This window comes from Aotus nancymaae, unplaced genomic scaffold, assembly GCF_030222135.1.
Source record: "Aotus nancymaae isolate 86718 unplaced genomic scaffold, 86718_ANA_hifiasm-v0.15.2.pri h1tg000003l, whole genome shotgun sequence".
Taxonomy (NCBI): Eukaryota; Metazoa; Chordata; class Mammalia; order Primates; family Aotidae; genus Aotus; species Aotus nancymaae.
This window is the reverse complement of record NW_026988414.1, coordinates 15290002-15310955: the sequence shown is the minus strand read 5'-3', so window position 1 is coordinate 15310955 and position 20954 is coordinate 15290002. Positions and strand designations below refer to the sequence as shown.

Sequence of the window (20954 nt, the reverse complement as noted above, 5' to 3'; positions counted from 1 at the left end):
TGCTTACAAAATGGGCTGATTGGCTTTGGGTTGCCTTGCAATGAAATGCAGGGTAGAAGCACTGCATTGCCTTCTCCCATAGTATTTCCCTCCTTTTGGGGACCCAGGAAGCACTATAAAATGGTACCCGTAATTTTGGGGATCCATCTTTGCTTCAGTTGCTTATTTGCTGCTTATTTGGCCCTAAAAACGCATGCTTTCCTGGCCCCGTTCCTCCAAGAGCTCCACCCTGAAGGCAGTAATCCAATTAAGAAACTGGCAAATGAAAAATCTTACAAGTGCTGAATCTTCTGCCTGTCTATTTATATGTGTTGTATATTTATGTATAAAAGAGCTCTGATTAATTGGCTTAGAAAAATAAGCACTTAAATCAAATATTTTATCAGAAAAAATAGAAATTTTAATGCCTTTTTGTTCACATGACTTTAGTAGTCTTTTGGAAATAAAGACAGTTTTAAGGATTATTGGTAAAATAAAATGTCTTAAAAATGTAGGCACTTGGACTCAATTAAGGTCAGATATCATATTTATTAAATGCTTTAAGGTCAAACTGTTTCCTTGACTTTTGAAAATTGTTTGATTTACCTACTTTGGAGCATTAGATTATAGATAAGGCCTGGAGACAAATGGAGAGCTATGCCCACTAGCTATGCTAAAAAGAGTCAGACCTTATCTTCACTTCAGTCTGATGCCCTAGGCTCCACTCCTAGTACATAATTAAAATCGCATACTTATCAGGTTTTTCACTAAAAATAAAAATTGGTAAGAGTTAACATTGTAATAGGTTATTGAGACCACTGGAGAAACAGTTTTACATACAATGTTCATAGGGAATGTGTTTTTGGTAAAAGATTATAAGAAGGCATGGGAATATGGCTTTTAATAAAGGGAATGTAATTTTGTCTAGTTCAGAGAGTTTTAAAGATTATCTCAACCTAAAAGAGTAACAAAACAAAACAGAAGGTTTAAGCAAAGTGAAGAGGCTTTATAAAGGTTGATCTTGTAAAAAAAATTCCGTGGGTATAAACAAATTGGCTAAGATTTGAAAGAAATTATTTAGCTTTTCTCCATAGGATAAAACATTAAAATCATACTGATGTGGGGCCAGAATCTGGGTCCATGTGTCTGAGTAACGGAGTTTTCTTAGAAAATTGATAAAATTGATCTGTTTGATGGAAAACTGTAAAGCATTCTAAAAAGTTTATGAAAATATTACCTTATGGTCAAACTAATTAAAACTGGACATAAAATTTTATTTAAATAACTAGTTTTAACATTAAAGATGCACTAATGCAAACATGAAATTTGATTTTCTCTTTTGAAGATGATTTTTATGTAATGTTAAAAGATAATCAAAGGGTTTTGTTTCTCCCTCTGGGTAAATGGCAGGGATAAAAATGGAAGACAGAAAAGAGATAAAACAGCCTCATGCTATCTTTATTGGGTCTCCTTTGGAAAGCTAAGTCTCTTCTATCAAAGTAAAGCTTTTTCTTTTTAAAAATTTCTGAAGTTATCATTTTGGTCAAATGAATGACTTATGGTTATCATTTGGGCCAAATGGTTGACTTATGGTGACCTGGGATTCTATTTTGTAATATCAGTGTTTTAAACCTTTCATATTTGACAAACTTTCCAAAATCAAATTATAAATTATGTCTCTTTCTAGCCTAATCGTTTAGATATTAAATCCTCTAAAGTCCAGAAATGACATTTGGCTTATTTCATATGAGACTCGTACAGCAAGTACTGTCAAATATGAAATGGTATTTGGCTTTCTTTGGAACATTTGTGTAAATGTGTTATTGGCATATGTTCCAAAATTACATAAAACTCCTATAATTCTAATATGACTTAATATATGTTATCAGTAATAATTATTATGTTAAATGACTATGTGCCACAGAGGTAACAAATTCCCTTGTCAATCATGTCTTCAAGTGTAGATGCCCTAAAATGTTTTGTCATCCACTTATAATTGTTGTCTCATTTTGGTCCTCTTTAAAAGATGGTTTCATAATCAGCTATAAAATTTAAAAGCCACTCTTAAATGCCAGTTCTGATTAAAAACTTGAGATTGTGACATTAGAATCAAGGAAAAACTTTCAAATTGGAGAGTAAATGGTGTTTGGTTTTCTTTGGACTGTATTTGTATAAATATGTTACTATGAATTCCAAAAATTATAGGAAACTTCTATAATCCTGACAAGATTTTTTTTTTTTTTTTTTTTTTTTAGTTTTTTTCTGCATGCACTTAGGGCATAATTCTGATATGATTTAGAGTACATTATTAATAATTATAATTGCTATATAAAATTGTTGTATGTCACAGAAGTAACCAAGATTCCTAGTCAATTGTAGCTTTAATAGTGGCTACAGACTTTTGTCATCTAAGACATTTTGTCTTGTGAAGGTCTCAGGTAACTAAAAATTGTTATATTGGAATAGAGGAAAAAATGAAACTTCTAGGATTCTCATGGATAGTGGATGTATTAAACATTGCTAATCCTTTTAAGAGTCAAGATAGCTTATTTCTTTAGAGTTATTTACAACTTTTAACGAGTAAAAAATACTCTGTGAAAAAATTTTGGAGCATATTTGTTTCTCTCTACCTGACTTCTCCAGAAGATGGAAACTATTTGTAAGGATTCTCAATGTATGGCAGTATAGTTAATTGCATAAGTGCAATGAGAATCTGTTTTCTTTTGTAACAGGACACAATTGGAGAAGTTGGTTATTTTACCAAAGCTTTCACTGGAAGGCATGTTGCCTTCAAAGAGTCAAAGTTAATGTATAGAGCCAATTAAAGCCCCTTGGGGAATCTAGCATCATACCTTGTCTACACAGTCCCTGTAAAAGTTTCCTGACCTGTGGTAAGTAAAGAATGTCACTTTCTAGGCCAGGCGTGGTGGCTCACACCTGTAATCCCAGCACTTTGGGAGGCTGAGGCGGGAGGATCACGAGGTCAAGAGATCAATACCATCCTAGCTAACATGGTGAAACCCCATCTCTACTAAAAATACAAAAAAATTAGCTGAGCGTGGTGGTGCATGCCTGTAATCCCAGCTACTCAGGAGGCTGAGGCAGGAGAATCGGTTGAACCCGGGAGGCGGAGGTTGCAGTGAGCTGAGATCGTGCCACTGCACTGCAGCCTGCTGACAGAGCAAGACTCCATCTCAAAAAAAAAAAAAGAATGTCACTTTCTTTTTTTTTTTTTTGCATTTTAGGTTTGGGGGTACATGTGAAGAACATGCAAGATTGTTGCATAGGTACAAACGTGGCAGTGTGATTTGCTGCCTTCCTCCCCTTCACCTATATCTGGCATTTCTCCCCATGCTATCTCTCCCCAACTCCTCATCCCCCGCTATCCCTCCCCTATTTCCCCCCAACAGACCCCAGTGTGTAGTGCTCCCCTCCCTGTGCCCATGTGTTCTCATTGTTCAACACCTGCCTATGAGTGAGAACATGCGGTGTTTGATTTTGTGTTCTTGTGTCAGTTTGCTGAGAATGATGGTTTCCAGATTCATCCATGTCCCTAAAAAGGACATGAACTCATCGTTTTTGATGGCTGCATAATATTCCATGGTGTATATGTGCCACATTTTCCCTGTCCAGTCTACCATCTATGGGCATTTGGGTTGGTTCCAGGTCTTTGCTATTGTAAACTGTGCTGCAATGAACATTCGTGTGCATGTGTCCTTATAGTAGAACGATTTGTAATCCTTTGGATATATACCCAGTAATGGGATTGCTGGGTCAAATGGAATTTCTATTTCTAGGTCCTTGAGGAATCGCCACACTGTTTTCCACAATGGTTGAACTAATTTACACTCCCACCAACAGTGTAAAAGTGTTCCTATTTCTCCACATCCTCTCCAGCATCTGTTGTCTCCAGATTTTTTAATGATCGCCGTTCTAACTGGCGTGAGATGGTATCTCAATGTAGTTTTGATTTGCATTTCTCTAATGACCAGTGATGGTGAGCATTTTTTCATATGTTTGTTGGCCTCATGTATGTCACTTTCTAAGAGACCCAGGAACTCCAAGTTATCTTGGGACCTTGAGAAGAGAGGAATTTACCCAACTCAGGTATTTGAGGGTACAAACCCATGGCTGAGCTTAGCTTTTAAAAAGTTTTATCTGAGATTCCTCATGGAACAGAGTTCCATCAAAGTCAATTTAAACAAAAAAGACCCTAAGTGAAAAATAATTATTCTTGCTGCACTTTATGCAAATAACCAGGCCAAATCACTTCTATCATGATTTGTTTTTAATAAAAATGGGGTTTGGAGAGAGAAAAAATAAGCTTCAAAAGAAAACCTATTGTTAGCCGCCCTTGAGTTTTTTCTACAATTTTGACTAAATCCTAAATTCATTGTGGGTTAGAAGTCCCCAGACTAATGCTTTCAAATCTTTGCTTTTAAAATTGAAGATTGTACTCCTCATCCTGGGACTCATTATTTACCTTATAGTAGGCTATTCACTTAAATGCTGTGCTAAAACTATAAATGAGAGTTTTTGCCATGCAAACCTTGGAAGCCCAGCCAGGCCTGCATGAGTATGCTCAGACAGTTGCAAAGCAGTCTGACTCTCCTCACCTTAGGGTTTACTCCCATTCCCACTAGGTCCCCTGTCAGCAAGAAGCCAGAGTGACCGACGGCATTTTCCCATCTTCATAACCTACACCTTAAGATCAAGGTGTTATAAAACCCAAAAGGAGGGACTGAAACTACCTTTGGAAAATTATGATTGAGACAGTGAAAGAGATCTAATTTAACTGACTCCATCTTGCTGCTAACCTCCAAGCTGTCCTTGTTCATTCCTGGCATAGGCTGAACTAACTTTGGGAGAAACTTAGTTTGTAGTTTATCGTTTAAACAAAGACAGTAACAGCCCTTTCCCAAAGCAGACCTCCTTCTTGCCTGGGGACTAGACTGTCTTTGTAGGACTAACATTAGCCACAAAATTAGAAATTATGGTTTAGGAGCCACGTAGCTGGAGGCTACAAGATGCTGTCCCTCCCTAAACTGCTCCTAAGATCAGTGCTTGAGATATTTTGCAAACCCTGCACTTGATGCATCAGCTGGCACCACTCAGATCCATAAACTGGCTCATCTAATCTTGGGGACCCCCCCACTCAGGAACTGACTCAGTGCAAGGGGACAGCTTCTACTCCCTATGATGTCATCCCTGACTAATCGGCATTCCTGGCTCACTGGCTTCCCCCTACCCACTAAGTTAGCCTTAAAAACTCCGTTCCCCGAATGCTTGGGGAAGACCAATTTGAGTAATAATAAAACTCCAGTCTCCCACTCAGCTAGCTCTATGTAAATTACTCTTTCTCTATTGCAATTCCCCTGTCTTGATGAATCAGCTCTGTCTTGTCAGTGAGCAAGGGAACCCCTTGGGTAGTTACACTGATACAGGTGGTTTAAGTGTTAAATAAAAATCTATTACATTAAAATGTTGAATAAAGAGTATTTAAAGCGCTCCACAAAGATTATTTTTTAAATACCTCTGTAAGAAGAATTCTAATATTGTGCCACGATATGTCAAGGTATAAGATAAAAATGAGTGCATTTCCTAGAGTGTTTATTTTACTCTAAGATTTTGTGGGCAGTATAATAATTAATTTAACTGGTAAGTAATTTAAACATTAAAAAAAGTCAAACGCTGATTTTTTTTTTTTAAGAGAGAGGAGAGTTGTTTTTTTTTTTTTTTTCCAAAACACTTGCTTGAGATAGATCCCCAGGAATATTTTTAACACTCTTCTGTTATTAGGGAAACATCAGTATGTCTGTATTGATACACATGTATATGTTTAAGACTATGAACAGTCCGAAATTTATACATTGGGCTGATAACTGTGGTTTTCAGGAAAAAAGAAAAAAGAATGCAAAGTCTCCCTAACTCGTCTAAGAAGGGAGTATAAGTCAGAAAGCATTTGGCACCGCCTCTCCCTTATCCCCTACTTGCTAATTACAATTTTTCAAATACAGTTACCAAGTGCAAACTACCATAATCTTGATTTATCTTCATAGCAAACTTCATTTAGAAATTTAGAAAATGGGGAGAGAGAGTAAACAAGGTTAAGAGAGTGGGTTCCCAGATAGAATCGGGTACAAATCTGGGCCCTAACACTTAGGCACAGGTTTGTTGTGTAACCACTTAGGTTACACAACAGGTGTAGGTTAACCATCAGCAGCCTTATCTTATGAGGTCCTTAGGAGGATTTCGTGAGCTACGCACCTGAAGTCCTTAGCTGTAGCCAGACAGCAAGTATTCAAAGGTGTTAGCTTTGTTTTTGTTTATTGTTTTATCATTGTGCAAGGGTCGCACAGCTAAGTGGAATTTCAAATCCAAGGCCATCGTACTTCAAACTCCTTTGTGCTCCTAAGCTGTGCAGGATAGTCACCTTGGAGAGCATGTGATTGTCTCCAAACTACCTCAGGGACTGCAGGTTATGGCCAGCCAGTCCTCTATCTGACCTCGTCCTTGCCAGATGCCCCAGATTCCCTCAAATCTCAGGCCAGACCACCTCCCACCCGGTCAGACTCCTCCACCTTCACCCCTGACTCTCCAAAACTAGAGTTGGTTTAGTTTTGGAAGAACCGGGAAGCTCTGTCTGCAGGGACAGTATTCCCCACGACTGCCTCTGCTGTCGACCTCCCAGCTGAGTAGGCAAAACATTCCTTTACAGAGCTCTGTGTTCATGGATAAACTTGTCTCTAGTGCAGCGCTGTGTCAGAGCACAGAACATGGGGCCCAAGCACTGCCCTTCCCAGGGAGTCCCGGTTCTCCACTTCCCAAGAATGGAAGTTTGAGTCTTCCGCTGGCCCATTTCTTTGATAGAAAAACTGAGACTCAGCGAGGTGCCAAGGCTTTGTTTAGGAGACTACCCTGGAAGCCATGGTTTTGTGAAGGGGTAGACATTGGGACTGGAGTCAAAAACGCGTTTTGGGTTATCTCCTGACTTACTGAGTGAACTTGAGCAGGTCTCTTTCGCCCGTGGGCCTCGGTTTCTTCATCTGCACAACGAGACGGAAAACTGGATTACGTGTTGCTAAGACCCCCGGGTTCTCAGAGGAACGCTCACCCCTGCAGGGCCGACTGGCTCCCGCGCGTTCGGGCCCGCGGCACTACAAGCCCCAGCTTGCCTCGGGGGGCGGGGCTCAGTGACGGACAGGGAGCTCTGCGAGTTGGCGCCCGGCAAGGGGCGCTCAGCGGCGCGTGCGCAGAGGGCGGCAGGCGGGTGGGCTGGCGGCGGTGGACTCGTCGGAGCCGCGGGCGGTCAGGTAGGGGGCGGGAAGGAGGGTTGGGGACCAGGGACCGCGGCCGGAGTCGTGAGCGGTGGCACAGTGGCGGGGCAGGGGCCGTGCCGGCGAGCAGCGGCCGCGCCCGAATGGCAGGGTCTGTGGACCGGATCTGAGGGGCAGGACTGGGGTGGGGGTGGGGCAGCGAGGGGCAGGCTCGGGAGGGATTCGTGGGGCTGAGGAGATCCGAGGAGATGCAGCTGGGGGAGGGGAGCGAGGGGCTCTTAAGAGATTTGCGTTTGAAGCATCTCGGGAGGTATGAAGTAATGTGGGGGCCCTGAGGAGGAACGGGGTGGAGCATGTGGGAGATGGGAAGGAATCAGGGCCCTGGAGGGACCTGGGTGCAGAATTTCAGAAATATGAAGGAACTGGGGGCCCCCGATGAGATCTCAGGGAATCTGGGGGCGCTAGGCATCTGGCAAGGACAGGATCTGAGATGATAGGAGCAAGGTCTAGGGCGATCCTCAGTGCTAATGAGAGAGGGTTTTGGGAGTGGGATGAGGGTGAGATTGAGAGGATGGGGATGAATTCTTGAGGGACTCTGTCTTGTTAGCAGAAAGAAAGGACCTGGCTGAGGTGTGAAGCCAGCACATGACATTCAGTGCGTAAGAGGAAGGAACAGGGTTTGAGGGCGGCACAGTGCCTGATGGAATGCAGGAGATGGGGGGCTCAGAATGAGGGAGAGCAGAAATCTGAGGTGTGGAATTGGGGCGTTGAACTGAGGTGCAGGGCTGAGTGCAGCAGAGATTTGGAAACAGGGATTAAAGGATCTATGTCCGAGGGGTTTGGGGTATAGGAGTGAGGAATTGATGAGGGTTGCAGTATACAGCCCCAGAGATTGGAATTTGGTATTGTAAGAGGGTTGGGGACAGGGTTTGGAGAGGTTTGAATCGTGGGGTAGAGATGTCCTAACTGGGCTATAGAATCAAAGAACCCTGAGTAGATTTATGGATTGGTGTCTTGGGCTGCTAAAGAGATTTTCCTTAAATTGCTGCATGGGAGACAGAGGGAGTTCAGGGGACCCAAGGACCTAAAAGTAATGTGTGATGTAGATGAGTATATGAAGATGAGCAGAGTTCAGGTGTTGAGGAACAAAGTGATACATCTTCAGTTCAGAGATCCTGAAGGAGTGTGGTGATCCCTGTGAAGGGCAGAATCTTCTTCATTTATTAAACAAAGATTCGTTATCATGAGGCAGGTATGGTATTGCCCCTAACTCCACTCTAACACCCCCAGCCCACTGAAAATGGTAGGCTTTGGGGAAGAAGAAATGGAACTACTCAAGGTCATCTACCTACGCCCCTTTTCCTTGTACCCCCAAGCTGTGATAGCAGATAGAATGTGAGACCTCTAGGGGAATAAGTGGAATAATTAATCCTATCTAAGATCCATTACAGCTTGAAGGGGCAGTGGCTCTGTGAATGAGGCGTTTGGGCTCTGAGAGAGACAAAAATAAAAGGGAACCCTTATGTATTGAGCATTTAGTCCTGTGCCAGACTATAAAGCAGTGGTTCTTAACCAGGGTGGTTTTGTCGCCTTGGAGACATTAGGCAGTGTCTGGAGATGTTTTTTGGTTGTCACAGTTAGGGTGGGGAATACTACTGACCTCAAGTGGGTAGATTAAACATGTTAATGTTTTATGTTAATGTTAAACATTTGACGATGCATGGGATAAGCCCCTGCCCCCCAATAAGAAATTATCCTGCCTAAAATGTCAGTACTGCCAAAGTTCTGGCACTCTGCCCTAGAGTCAGATATCCTGGGTTCAAGCCCTAGCTCTATCTCTTCCTGACTTTGTGGCCTTGAATGAGTTACTTAACCACCCAGCCTTGGCTCTTCACCTGTAAAATGGGGTTATGATAATGACCTATGTCACATAATTGTGAGGATTTAGTGAAGTAAATTAGCATGCCTAGGATCTGGCATATAGTAAGTTCTCAAAATCTAGTAACTTTTAGTCTTATATCTACTTCTTTATTCAGTTTTCATATCCTTCTAAGTAGGCTCTGCTGTTTTCAGTTTTACACATGAGGGAACTAAGGCTTAGGAAGTGACTTGCCTAAGTTTCCATAGCTAGGAATGACACAGATAAGCTCATACCCAAATCTCTGTAGCTCTGTATATTCCCTTTTTCCTTGCTATTTCCTTGCTAAGGCCCGCTTAGACTTATTTTCTCAGCCCATTCCCTTCTAATGAAAAAGAGGATTGCCCAGTGAGTATCAAAGACGGGGGTGGCGGGGGAGGGGCGGGGGGAAGGTGGTAAATCTCTCTGATTAGGTAGGGAGGAGCCCTGGACTTTGTTCTTGGTTTGCTCTTAGACAAAGACCAGGGGCTAGATAAGGAGAGGAGTTTGAGGTTACCAGGCAAAATGAGGTGCAACCGACTATGGGGTGAGGTATGGAGGCCATTGACTTGAGAAAACACCTCATAGCAGGGACTGAGGCTTAAGGCATTCATATTCTGAAGGAGAGTAATTACTGTTCTGTGTGGTCTCTTTTGGGCTGCTTTTCTCTGGAACAAAATAATAGCATTGGCTCTATCATCTCCAGGACTAGCTACAGACAGCATTGCTGAAGCCTGTTCAGAAACAAAGCTAGACTGCATCTGACTGTAAGACTTAGCTGGAACATCCACGCACATCCCTAAAAGAAAATATGTCATGGGAATTCAGTCAGCCCTGTCTAAACTCCTTACTCTGTTGCTAATTTCTTATGTTACTTGGACAAGTACTTGTCCTGTCAGCCTCAATCTATTAAAAATGCACATGATGATCATTTATTGAGTGCTTATTATGTGTGTTATCTTAGTGAATTCAATCATACTGCTAACATTTGGGGTTTTATTCCTTATTTACAGATGAGAACTTACCCAGGGCTACAGAGCAAGTGGCTAGGTTGGGATGCAAACCCAGTTCTGTCTTACTCCTATGTTACGTTATAGTAGTTTTCTTAGAAGGCTTTTCCAACCCTTCAGAACCCCTATGTTTATGTCTGCAGAGTAGTTGGAAGTCAGAAGTTTGTAAGGCCCTTAAAGTAGATCACTGTCTGTGCACACTGATGTGTAACCTTTGTGACATTCCCTCCATCATGTGTTTCTGGTAAAACAATCAAATTTAGAAGTCATTTCTAGGAGCCCTTACCAACATCTCAGCCAAACTTTGTCTAAAGCCAGGAAACTACAACATCTTTTAAGTTAGTGATTTTATGGCTGGGAGTTGAAACTGGGATTTGAATCCTTGTTCCATTACTTACTGGCTTTGAGACCTTGGACAGGCTACTTTTCTCCGAGCATTGGTTTCCTTATTTTTGAAGAGGAATGACACATACTTTACATGGTTATTATGAGACTATGAGAACATATAAAAACTGCCTGACAATTAGTAGTAGTTGCTTTAAGAGTGTTAGCAATTATGAGAGGAAGACAGTGCTGAAAGATAACTAAGTGTTGCTTTGTCAGATTTATTTATTTTATTTTTAAAATTTATTTATTGAGACAGGGTCTTGCTGTGTCACCCAGGCTGGAGTGCAGTGGTACAATCACAGCTCACTGCAGCCTTGACCTCCTAGGCTCAAATGATCCTCCCACATCATCCTCCCAAGTAGCTGGGACCACAGATGCATGCCACCACACCTGATTTTTTTTTAATTTATTGTAGAGACGAGGTTTCGCTATGTTGCCCAGGCTCTTTGCCAGATTTTGCTAACCCTAAGTGGTCTCTGCTAGTCTCCCCAAAATTCTCATCCCATTTTGTATATTTCCTAGGATCTTCTTGATCCTTTAATCAAAATCTCATGATTAAATGGACAGATGTTATATGCAGAGAAAGGAACTGAAAGAAAGAGTGGGTTGAGGTGAGTTGGAGGTCCCTGAGAAAAGGCTATTGATTTTTCCTTTGTCTTGTATTCCTTGAGTCATATTGGCAGCATAAGTACTACTCATATGTTTGTGAAAGATGCAAGGGAGTCTTTCTAGGTCCTGCAGTTTTTGAGGAAGACAGAGACAACAGGCAAGCATGTTTTTCAGGAAACCCTGTTATTCATTTAGCCTGCTCTTGACATTGTTTAGCTAAAGTTTTCTTTATCTACAAACATACTTCCTTCTGGATCATTTTATTTGCACCAGACTGGTACAACTTCAGGAGCATGCCTGTGTTTTCCTATAAGCCCCTACTTTTTGAGTTTATCTTAGTTGTCTGCAGGTGCCTTAAGTGACCTGAATAAATTTCATCAGAATCCTCTCCCACACACAGGACTGAATGTCAAGTGATGACCTCACTGACTTCTTTAAAGTCAGTCCAGCTAACCAGTGGCTTTTGGTGGCACAGAGATAGTTTTGCACTTGATTAGCATTCTGTTAGACTATATGAGGAATAAAGTTTAGAAAGCTGACATAAAAGGAAATATGATAAATCTTGCAAAAAACCTAGTCAAACCAGCAGAGCATGTCAGTAGCAGGATGGACCTTTATGTCTTATGAAAGGAAATACAGTATTTTACATGTTGTCTAGTTTTTAGTGAAAAGCACTGTTTATGTCTGGTTTTTGCTCAAAATTGTATCACCAGTACCTTTCACATGGCCACCAGACACATAGTAGATGCTCAGTAAAGATTTGTTTCATTAATTGCTTAAAGTTCTCCAGTTTTGCTGGTGGCCTAAGCCACAAAAGGCTGATACAGGTATAGGAAATAGAGACATCTAGAGAACTACCCATGGTGGAGATTCAAGCATTAGATGAGGATTTGAAACCTTAAGCTATCTCTAATCTTTTGATTTGAGGATCAGGTAAAACAATTTCTAGGAGGGCTCAGAATTTTTATTATTTAGGTGTATATATCTGAGGCTTTGGGTACAGTCTGCTGAAAAGTGCCTATTCATTTCTTCTAATAGGTTGGGTGGTAGCAGCAGTAGCTGCTGCTCCCACTACTACTACTGCTCCTAGTAATAAAAACTATTATTTATATATAATTAATTGTATGCCTGGCTTAATACTATACTTAGTGCTTTACACACATAATCCCATTTAATCTTTACAGTAATCTTGCGAAGAAGATACTGTTTTAAAGCCCCTTTTCATAGATAAACTGAGAACTACAGAAGTATTGATAACTTGCCCATGTCTCCACAGTAAGTGGTAGAGCATGAATTCAAATTGAGAAAGCCTGATCCCTCCGGCCTACTTCCTTAATCTATATAATACTGCCCACTCCTAGTTCGTGTCTTTTCGTCCTAGTTCTGTTGAATGATTTGTGGTCTTAGTTTCCCTCTCCTGGTCTTAGTTTTCTCATCTATTTTACAACTTGAGATTACTACCTTTTTTTCCCTTTTCTCCCAGGCTGAAGTACAGTGGCACCATCATAGCTCACTGCAACCTCAACCTCCTGGTCTCAAGTGAGGAGATTCCTACACATTCTAGCATTTCATACTTGAAAGAGCTACAGCAGCTCATTTTCTGGGCAAGAGAAGTTGTAAATTTATTTACCCATCAGTTTTTAGTCTGGAGTCTAGCATTCTCAATCAGAACACTCAAAAACTGACCAGCCCTTTTATTAATCTTTATGTGCCTTTATATGCCATGAAACGAAAGGTTCTTCAAGCTTTCAAAATTTAGTTTGTAAACTGAATGCGTTATTAATACTAGTACTAGTTATTGTTAATGCTGTTTCTGGTTGTTATTTATTTAGCATCCTTTTATTGTGACCTATAAGTATCAGGCTAAGTACTTTATATGCATTATCCCTAGTCGTTACAGAACTCTTTTTGTAAACTAAGAAAACAGGTTTAGTCAGGTTAAATAAATTGCCTACTCCCCCACAACTTGTGACAGTACTAAGATATGATCTCAGTTCTATATAACTTCGGGGTTCATTTTTGTGTTTGTTTGCTTTTTTTACTATCTTGGTTACTCATTTCATGGGATGGGGAAAACCCAGTGGTGCTAGAAGAGGCTAGATTAGTATGGAATATAATTATGTAATTTTTCTGAATCTTAGGGCAACAGGGGTAGACACAGCTTAAGGAGTAGATTCTCATCGGGAGCTGAAGAGATGTGCTGGTAAAGTATGGTGGGGGATGTACAGTATTAATCATTAGATCAAGGGATGTGGGAAGGTGGTAAGCTGATGTTAGATGAGGTGCGAGGTCAAGAATTAATGGCACAAAGTGCACAACAGGAAACAGACATTCAAGAGATCATGAAGAGAGTCAAGATGATAAATAGCAGCTCGGATATTCATTCTGATTGGTTGCAGAGTTGATAGCCAGCAGAAAATGGGCAGCTTACTTAAAGATTTGGAATGATAAGACAATTCCTTTTACTTGTGTAGTGTTTGGGGAAACTGAAGTCAAACTGACCTTCTATCTGAGTCATTCTCAGTATTAACAATAATGACCAGATGTGCCCTTCTGGAGGAGACAGGCTGTATATGCCTGTCTCTTAGCTTCATTTCAGGCTAGGATCCTTTACAAAGCACATGTTTTCAAGTCATGGAAATGGGAAAAGTGGTTCTGGCTCTTTCCAGGTCTGTAGCTATATCCATGCCTCATACTTTAGTGAGGGGAACACAGGTTTTCCTGGCAAAGCATGGCAGCTTTGGGGCAGAAATTAATTATTGACATCCTCAGAGAGCTTGGTGAAGCTGTAGTCAGCTGAGATAATTTGGGCATGTGGAAATAGCAAATTCATTTGTTAAAATTGATGTCTTAGAGAGGTAGGAAGCTTTTTAGTTGAAGGAGTGAGTGATAAGATATTCCTGAAAGGTGGGAAATAATTGGCTGTTATTTTTGCAAGTTGGCACCCTTATTTAATAAGCTGATCTGCATTGCCAACTCTGGGAATAACACAGATGTCCCTGTGCATTGTAAGGTAACATTCTAGATTCAAATTCCAAATGTTGCCCTCAGTCTGTTGTCTCAGACAATAGAAGAGAGAACTGAAGCTATTGATTTAGCATTGAGAAGGGTTGCATGGACCCTGAGTTGAAATTTCTATCAATATGCCTATACTATTGCCCCTAGACACTTGGCATTTGAGAATTCAGCATTCATAGTTTCAGATATCCACATCAGACCTCATAGCCTCATGATATGTGGTAAATGTTACTTTGCTGAGGTATGGATTTGAGTCATAACGGATTGCAAGATTGCTGTGTGAGAGTAGGTCACTCAGCTAATAAATCAATCTATCCCACTCTATAGCAGCAGAATCTCATAACTATATTATTGTTCCTTCTCTCATATGGAGAAAATGCAGATACTATAAGGCAGCATTCCCCAGAGCATGGTCAAGAGAACATAGTTACTCATTGTTATGTGACAGTAAAAAATAGCTTGAAATAATGTTGGGTTAAATAAAGTAAAAATATCTGTACTGCAAGGTTCCACCGTGTTTGAGCTGCGTGACCTTGAGCAAGTTTTTCTGAACGTTGTTTCCTCATCTGTAAAATCGGATAATAAAAATATTACCTACTTCCTAGTGTCATCATGAAGATTAAAAGAGATTAAGCATATAAAATATCTCTCATAGTAACTAGTACATAATAGGCACTAGATGTATAGTTTCCCTTGCAGTACAAAGGAAGTGGGATTTCAGGGAGGAAGGATTGATTTTAGGTAACTATGCTTGTCTGCTGCTGTTTATTTGTCAGATTGTATTCCAAAGCTAATGTGGTAGGAATTTGTTATAATATTTATCTCTACATTAACTCCTCTTCTTCTCTATGCCTGGAGAAAGAGTTGATGTCATGTGCAAAGTGTTCTTGAGCTAGATGCATTGTCCTTAAAATCAAGCGAACCTGCCCTTTACTTCCTCTTCTCCTTGGTGGGTGACCATCTGCAGATCACAAGACTGCACAAGTACAGCTGTAGGATTTGCATATATGAACTGCTAAATTTATCATATGCCTCACCTTGCTAGACCTATTCATTCTGATTTGGGGTATAAGTAGACAGTGACATAAAGCTACAGAGCACTGAGATCTTTCTGGATCAACTTCATAAGCATATCAAGAGGGTAGGAGTGTTCATAGTTGGTACTGGGTGAAGCAGAGGGTACTCAAAGCCAGAAATAAACTGTCTTGATAAGGCACTACTATTTTTGTTTTTTTTTGAGGTAGAGTCTAGCTCTGTCACCAGGTGCCAGGCTGGAGTGCAGTGGCGCTTTCGGCTCACTGCAACCTCCGCCTCCCAGGTTCAAGCAATTCTCCTGCCTCAGCCTCCCGAGTAGCTGGGACTACAGGCACACACCACCATGCCCAGCTAATATTTATATTTTTAGTAGAGACGGGGTTTCACCATGTTGGCCAGGATGGTCTTGATCTCTTGACCTCGTGATCTGCCTGCCTCGGCCTCCCAAAGTGCTGGGATTACAGGCGTGAGTCACCACGCCTAGCGGCACTACATTTTTTTAAATCATCTGGGCTTAAGTCTTTAGTTATCTTAGCTCTTTACCACTCCCCCACCATAATCCACTCACCTTTCAAATCTTACTGATTATACTTCTGGATATTGCTCAAATGCACCTTTCTGTTTCCACCGCTTGCTTCCTAGTTCAGACTCCCCATTACCCCTATCTTCTCTAATTTGTTTCTCCACTCCATTCCAGCTTTGATCATATCAGCTCCCTGCTCCAAAACATTAATTGTCTCACTATGCCCTTGAAAATGAAGCTCAAAAATCTCATTTTTGGCTCTGAAGACCTTTTCTAATTATTCCCCCAATTTACCTTTCCAAATCTATTTCCCATGTATACTCCTGCAGTTTAAATCTAAGGATAATAAAAAAGAGAACAAAAATTCATTTAGGGCTTTTTTGGTGCACAGGCAAATCTTAGCACTCTATACATTCTATATTGTTTAAATCTTACATTAACTCTGTAAACACAGTATTAGTTCCATTTTACAGATGGAGAAAATAAAATGCATAGAGTTTAGGTATTCTCCATTTTCTTTCTAATACATGCAACTTCTTGTCCTTTACCTTGCCTTCTAAAGTTTGTTAAGGTTGTACCTTTTGCCTACTTGTTTCTTCCTTTTCCACGTATTTGTGCATCTTTCCAGGCCAATATCAAATGTCATCTTCCCTTTGAAAATTCTGTTTCCCTTCAAATTAGAATGACTCCTCAACCCCCATCAAACTTAGTTTTTATTTCATTTATAGTACCACTTTCTGCCTTCATTATTATTTGCCTACATGTCTTTCATAAAGTTTGAATATCGGAAGAGCAGAATCTGTATCCTGAAGACCTCTTATATCTAGTACAGAACAAGATACCTAGACTTAAATGGGTGGGTTGGTGAGTTACGTAAGAGGATAGATGCATGGAAAATGTGTATTTTCTGATCTGATGTTTTGCACTTCACCTAAAGCTAATCATCACAATTTTCTACTTCTGTGGATGATTCCTAGGTCCCCAAACATGACACAATAAACTCTATGACATGATTAAAAAAAGAAAAAAACCTCCACACTTCTGCTTACATGGTTTTCTTTTCTTAAAGTACCTTTATCCCTCATTGCTTCATTTCTTTCAAGACATATCTTAGAAGTGACACTGCTTTTGGGACACCTTCCCCAAGTCTGTTAGGTAGAATCCATCATTCCATTCACCATATCTACCATGACATCGTGTGGACCTGCATGTTATACTTATTCCTTTTACTGTATGTAATTCTCCTGTGCTTTTCTCTTAGTGTAAATTATGAGTTGTAAAATTCACGAAATAGGAAAATAATTATTAGCATTTATTACAAGTATACTACTTCCCTGGTGCTATACTAAGCATATCGTATTTATCTTGCAACTTAGCCCTTACAAGAACCATATAAAGCAGACACCATTACTACTTCTATTTTATAGATGAGTGATGGGGAAAGAGCTTTTGGAAGTTTGAATTACTTCCTTATGGTCATTGCAACTAAGTAAGCGTCTGGGACTACAGAATCTGAATTATTACCCACTATGCAGTGTTTTATCTGTTTTGTTTCCCTATGTGTCACCCTCACGTGACACATAATAGACCTCAGTAAGATAGTTGTTAAGTAAGTGAATGACTGAAAATGAATAATGGTTTCTTTTTCTCTTTAGCAGGAACTTGACCCTCTAGGGCATGAATACTGTGCTGTTCAGTTCTGAGCTGTACTAACAGTACCCTTCAAAGAAAGAGCAATGGCTGCAGCAGCAGCTTCTCACCTGAACCTGGATGCCCTCCGGGAAGTGCTAGAATGCCCCATCTGCATGGAGTCCTTCACAGAAGAGCAGCTGCGGCCCAAGCTCCTGCACTGTGGTCATACCATCTGCCGCCAGTGCCTGGAGAAGCTATTGGCCAGTAGCATCAATGGTGTCCGCTGTCCCTTTTGCAGCAAGATTACCCGCATAACCAGCTTGACCCAGCTGACAGACAATCTGACAGTGCTAAAGATCATTGATACAGCTGGGCTCAGTGAGGCTGTGGGGCTGCTCATGTGTCGGTCCTGTGGGCGGCGTCTGCCCCGGCAGTTCTGCCGGAGCTGCGGTTTGGTATTATGTGAGCCCTGCCGGGAGGCAGACCATCAGCCTCCTGGTCACTGTACACTCCCTGTCAAAGAGGCAGCTGAGGAGCGGCGTCGGGATTTTGGAGAGAAGTTGACTCGTCTGCGGGAACTTATGGGGGAGCTGCAGCGGCGGAAGGCAGCCTTGGAAGGTGTCTCCAAGGACCTTCAGGCAAGGTATAAAGCAGTTCTCCAGGAGTATGGACATGAGGAGCGCAGGGTCCAGGATGAGCTGGCTCGCTCTCGGAAGTTCTTCACAGGCTCTTTGGCTGAAGTTGAGAAGTCCAATAGTCAAGTGGTAGAGGAGCAGAGTTACCTGCTTAACATTGCAGAAGTGCAGGCTGTGTCTCGCTGTGACTACTTCCTGGCCAAAATTAAGCAGGCAGATGTAGCACTACTGGAGGAGACAGCTGATGAGGAGGAGCCAGAGCTCACTGCCAGCTTGCCTCGGGAGCTCACCCTGCAAGATGTGGAGCTCCTTAAGGTAGGTCATGTTGGCCCCCTTCAAATTGGGCAAGCTGTTAAGAAGCCCCGAACAGTTAACATGGAAGATTCCTGGGCCATGGAAGCTGCAGCCTCTGCTGCCTCTACCTCTGTTACATTTAGAGAGATGGACATGAGCCCGGAGGAAGTGGTTGCCAGCCCTAGGGCCTCACCTGCTAAACAGCGGGGTCCTGAGGCAGCCTCCAATATCCAGCAGTGCCTCTTTCTCAAGAAGATGGGAGCCAAAGGCAGCACTCCAGGAATGTTCAATCTTCCAGTCAGTCTCTACGTGACCAGTCAAGGTGAAGTGCTAGTCGCTGACCGTGGCAACTATCGTATACAAGTCTTTACCCGCAAAGGCTTTTTGAAGGAAATCCGCCGTAGCCCCAGTGGCATTGATAGCTTTGTGCTAAGTTTTCTTGGGGCGGATCTACCCAACCTCACTCCTCTCTCAGTGGCCATGAACTGCCATGGGCTAATTGGTGTGACTGACAGCTATGATAACTCCCTCAAGGTATATACCTTGGATGGCCACTGCGTGGCCTGTCACAGGAGCCAGCTGAGCAAACCATGGGGTATCACAGCCCTGCCATCTGGCCAGTTTGTAGTAACTGATGTGGAAGGTGGAAAGCTTTGGTGTTTCACAGTTGAGCGAGGATCAGGGGTGGTCAAATACAGTTGCCTCTGCAGTGCTGTGCGGCCCAAATTTGTCACCTGTGATGCAGAGGGCACCGTCTACTTCACCCAGGGCTTAGGCCTCAATCTGGAGAATCGGCAGAATGAGCACCACCTGGAGGGTGGCTTTTCCATTGGCTCTGTAGGCCCTGATGGGCAGCTGGGTCGCCAGATTAGCCACTTCTTCTCGGAGAATGAGGATTTCCGCTGCATTGCTGGCATGTGTGTGGATGCTCGTGGTGATCTCATCGTGGCTGATAGCAGTCGCAAGGAAATTCTCCATTTTCCTAAGGGTGGGGGCTATAGTGTCCTTATTCGAGAGGGACTTACCTGTCCGGTGGGCATAGCCCTCACTCCCAAGGGGCAGCTGCTGGTCTTGGACTGTTGGGATCATTGCATCAAGATCTACAGCTACCATCTGAGAAGATATTCTACCCCATAGGGGATGAGAAATACCAGTTTCTTCTGCTCCCTAGCCAACCTCCCTTCCCTTAGTTCTTGGTTGTTGTTAGTGGCTCATATAGAGTAGACTTGGCCTATGTCCTGATTCCAGCTGGGTAGTTCTAGAACTTTAGAAGCTCCATCTTTTAGTTGTTTGTTTTTTGTTATTTGCCCCTCCCTGGTTTCCACCTAAATTTAGAGCTTTAAAAGATGCACTGCCCAAATAGGACACACGATGGTGTTAGATGAAGTTTGATTAGCAATTAGGCACTTCCAAGGCTTTAGTAGAAAGAGCCACTTTAGCCCTTTGTGCCATGTTTGACATTTGCCCTTGTATTAAATCCTTGATATTTTTCCGTTTGGCTTTGATGCCCTTGATCCATTGTTTCCTTCCTATTATAATGTACTTCATCTGTGACACTTCCTCTTCAACTCTGATTGGATTCAGTGTGCATGCTTCAGTGGTATCTGTTCCACCCTTCAGTGACGTTTCAGACATCATATTCCTGTAATACGATGTCTCAGTCCAATCATCTTCACCAGTGTGAAAGCTCATTCATTTAATGCTACCAAAGGGGATACACAGGCCCTTTAGGAAGCAGTACCTCTTGGCTGGAGGATCTGTGCCATCTTGGATTGAAAATTGCAGATGTGACAGAATGGATTGACCCTAGTTGGTTGGTATTGACGACTTCAGCCTGAAAATTGCTGGCCTTTTAAAGAAGCATATATGGATTGGAATTATGCCAAAGCATAGGAAGCTGGGAATAAGCAAACAACTGCTGATATAGTCAGCATTCTTGGATAGTCATTAGGGCTCATCATTTTTCATACTACCTCTCTCTTCTGGCCTGTGTCTATTGAATGTGCAGCACAGGCCAGGGCCAACAAAGTGGGGAGGTGGACACATTTTCATGTTCATTACTAAAAGAGCAAAACTGTTGGTTTGTTACTCTGTATTTTCCTCAAGTGAGTTCATACTATTTGGTTTTAGGATCTCTTTCCATTTCTCTGCCAAGCATTAAATAATTGAGAACTGTTTCTTCATCACTGGTGTTTATGTCTTTTAATTAAATACAGGATTTTGGAGATGATAAGAGGGATAACTTCCACTATGCCATTTCACTTCCTTATCTCACACTGTGTTCTTTGAGAGTGTAGGTAGCTACCCAGGTTAAAATTCAGCCAAAAGTACTATTATGTAAAGATAATAATCCAAATCTTTCTCCCAAATACATGTGTACAGAATCATCCACCAAGGTTTACAGTCACCAATACCCTATTCTAAATTGAGTTTCTGCTGTATGTTTTATGTTTATAATTACAGTTCACAAAAAGGAAGTTTTGTTTTTAAGATCAGAAGTGGGTGAGAGAACCTGTGATGAGGTTCCTGAGGCTTTGATGTTTACTAAGCAATATATCTTACTCTAGGTGCAGGGCTGATTCCAAGCCAAAGAGCAACTCCCTTGCTTTCACGGAAACAAAATTTGCTAAAGTGAGCTGCTCAAAATTGTTTATGGTA

General features: G+C 41.7%; 2 protein-coding genes across 7 annotated transcripts in view; one reads left to right on the top strand and one right to left on the bottom strand.

Moving 5' to 3' along the window:
- Positions 1-20954, bottom strand: part of ASTN2 (astrotactin 2) — a 976097-nt gene that overhangs the window by 242758 nt on the left and 712385 nt on the right. The window contains exon 1 of one of the 4 annotated variants that reach the window (XM_012472753.2): positions 6976-7174. The exons of the other annotated variants lie outside the window; for them this stretch is intronic. The gene's annotated coding sequence lies outside the window, so the exon portion shown is untranslated. Of the gene's footprint in view, positions 1-6975; positions 7175-20954 lie in introns of those variants that run through there. 4 annotated transcript variants of the gene reach the window in all.
- On the top strand, positions 7216-20479 carry TRIM32 (tripartite motif containing 32). 3 transcript variants are annotated; one of them, XM_012472751.2, is made up of 2 exons: positions 7216-7292; positions 17394-20479. In XM_012472751.2, exon 2 carries the CDS (start codon positions 17472-17474, stop codon positions 19431-19433), a length of 1962 nt encoding a protein of 653 aa, XP_012328174.1. In that variant the 5' UTR covers positions 7216-7292; positions 17394-17471; the 3' UTR covers positions 19434-20479. The 3 variants fall into 3 exon arrangements, with proteins under 3 accessions (XP_012328174.1, XP_012328172.1, XP_012328175.1); XM_012472749.2 differs by having other exon boundaries at positions 17391-20479; XM_012472752.2 differs by lacking the exon at positions 7216-7292 and adding an exon at positions 7534-8508 and having other exon boundaries at positions 17391-20479.

Coding starts and splice junctions, on each gene's coding strand:
- TRIM32 (XM_012472751.2), top strand. CDS start 17,472: ATGGCTGCAGCAGCAGCTTCTCACCTGAACCTGGATGCCCTCCGGGAA.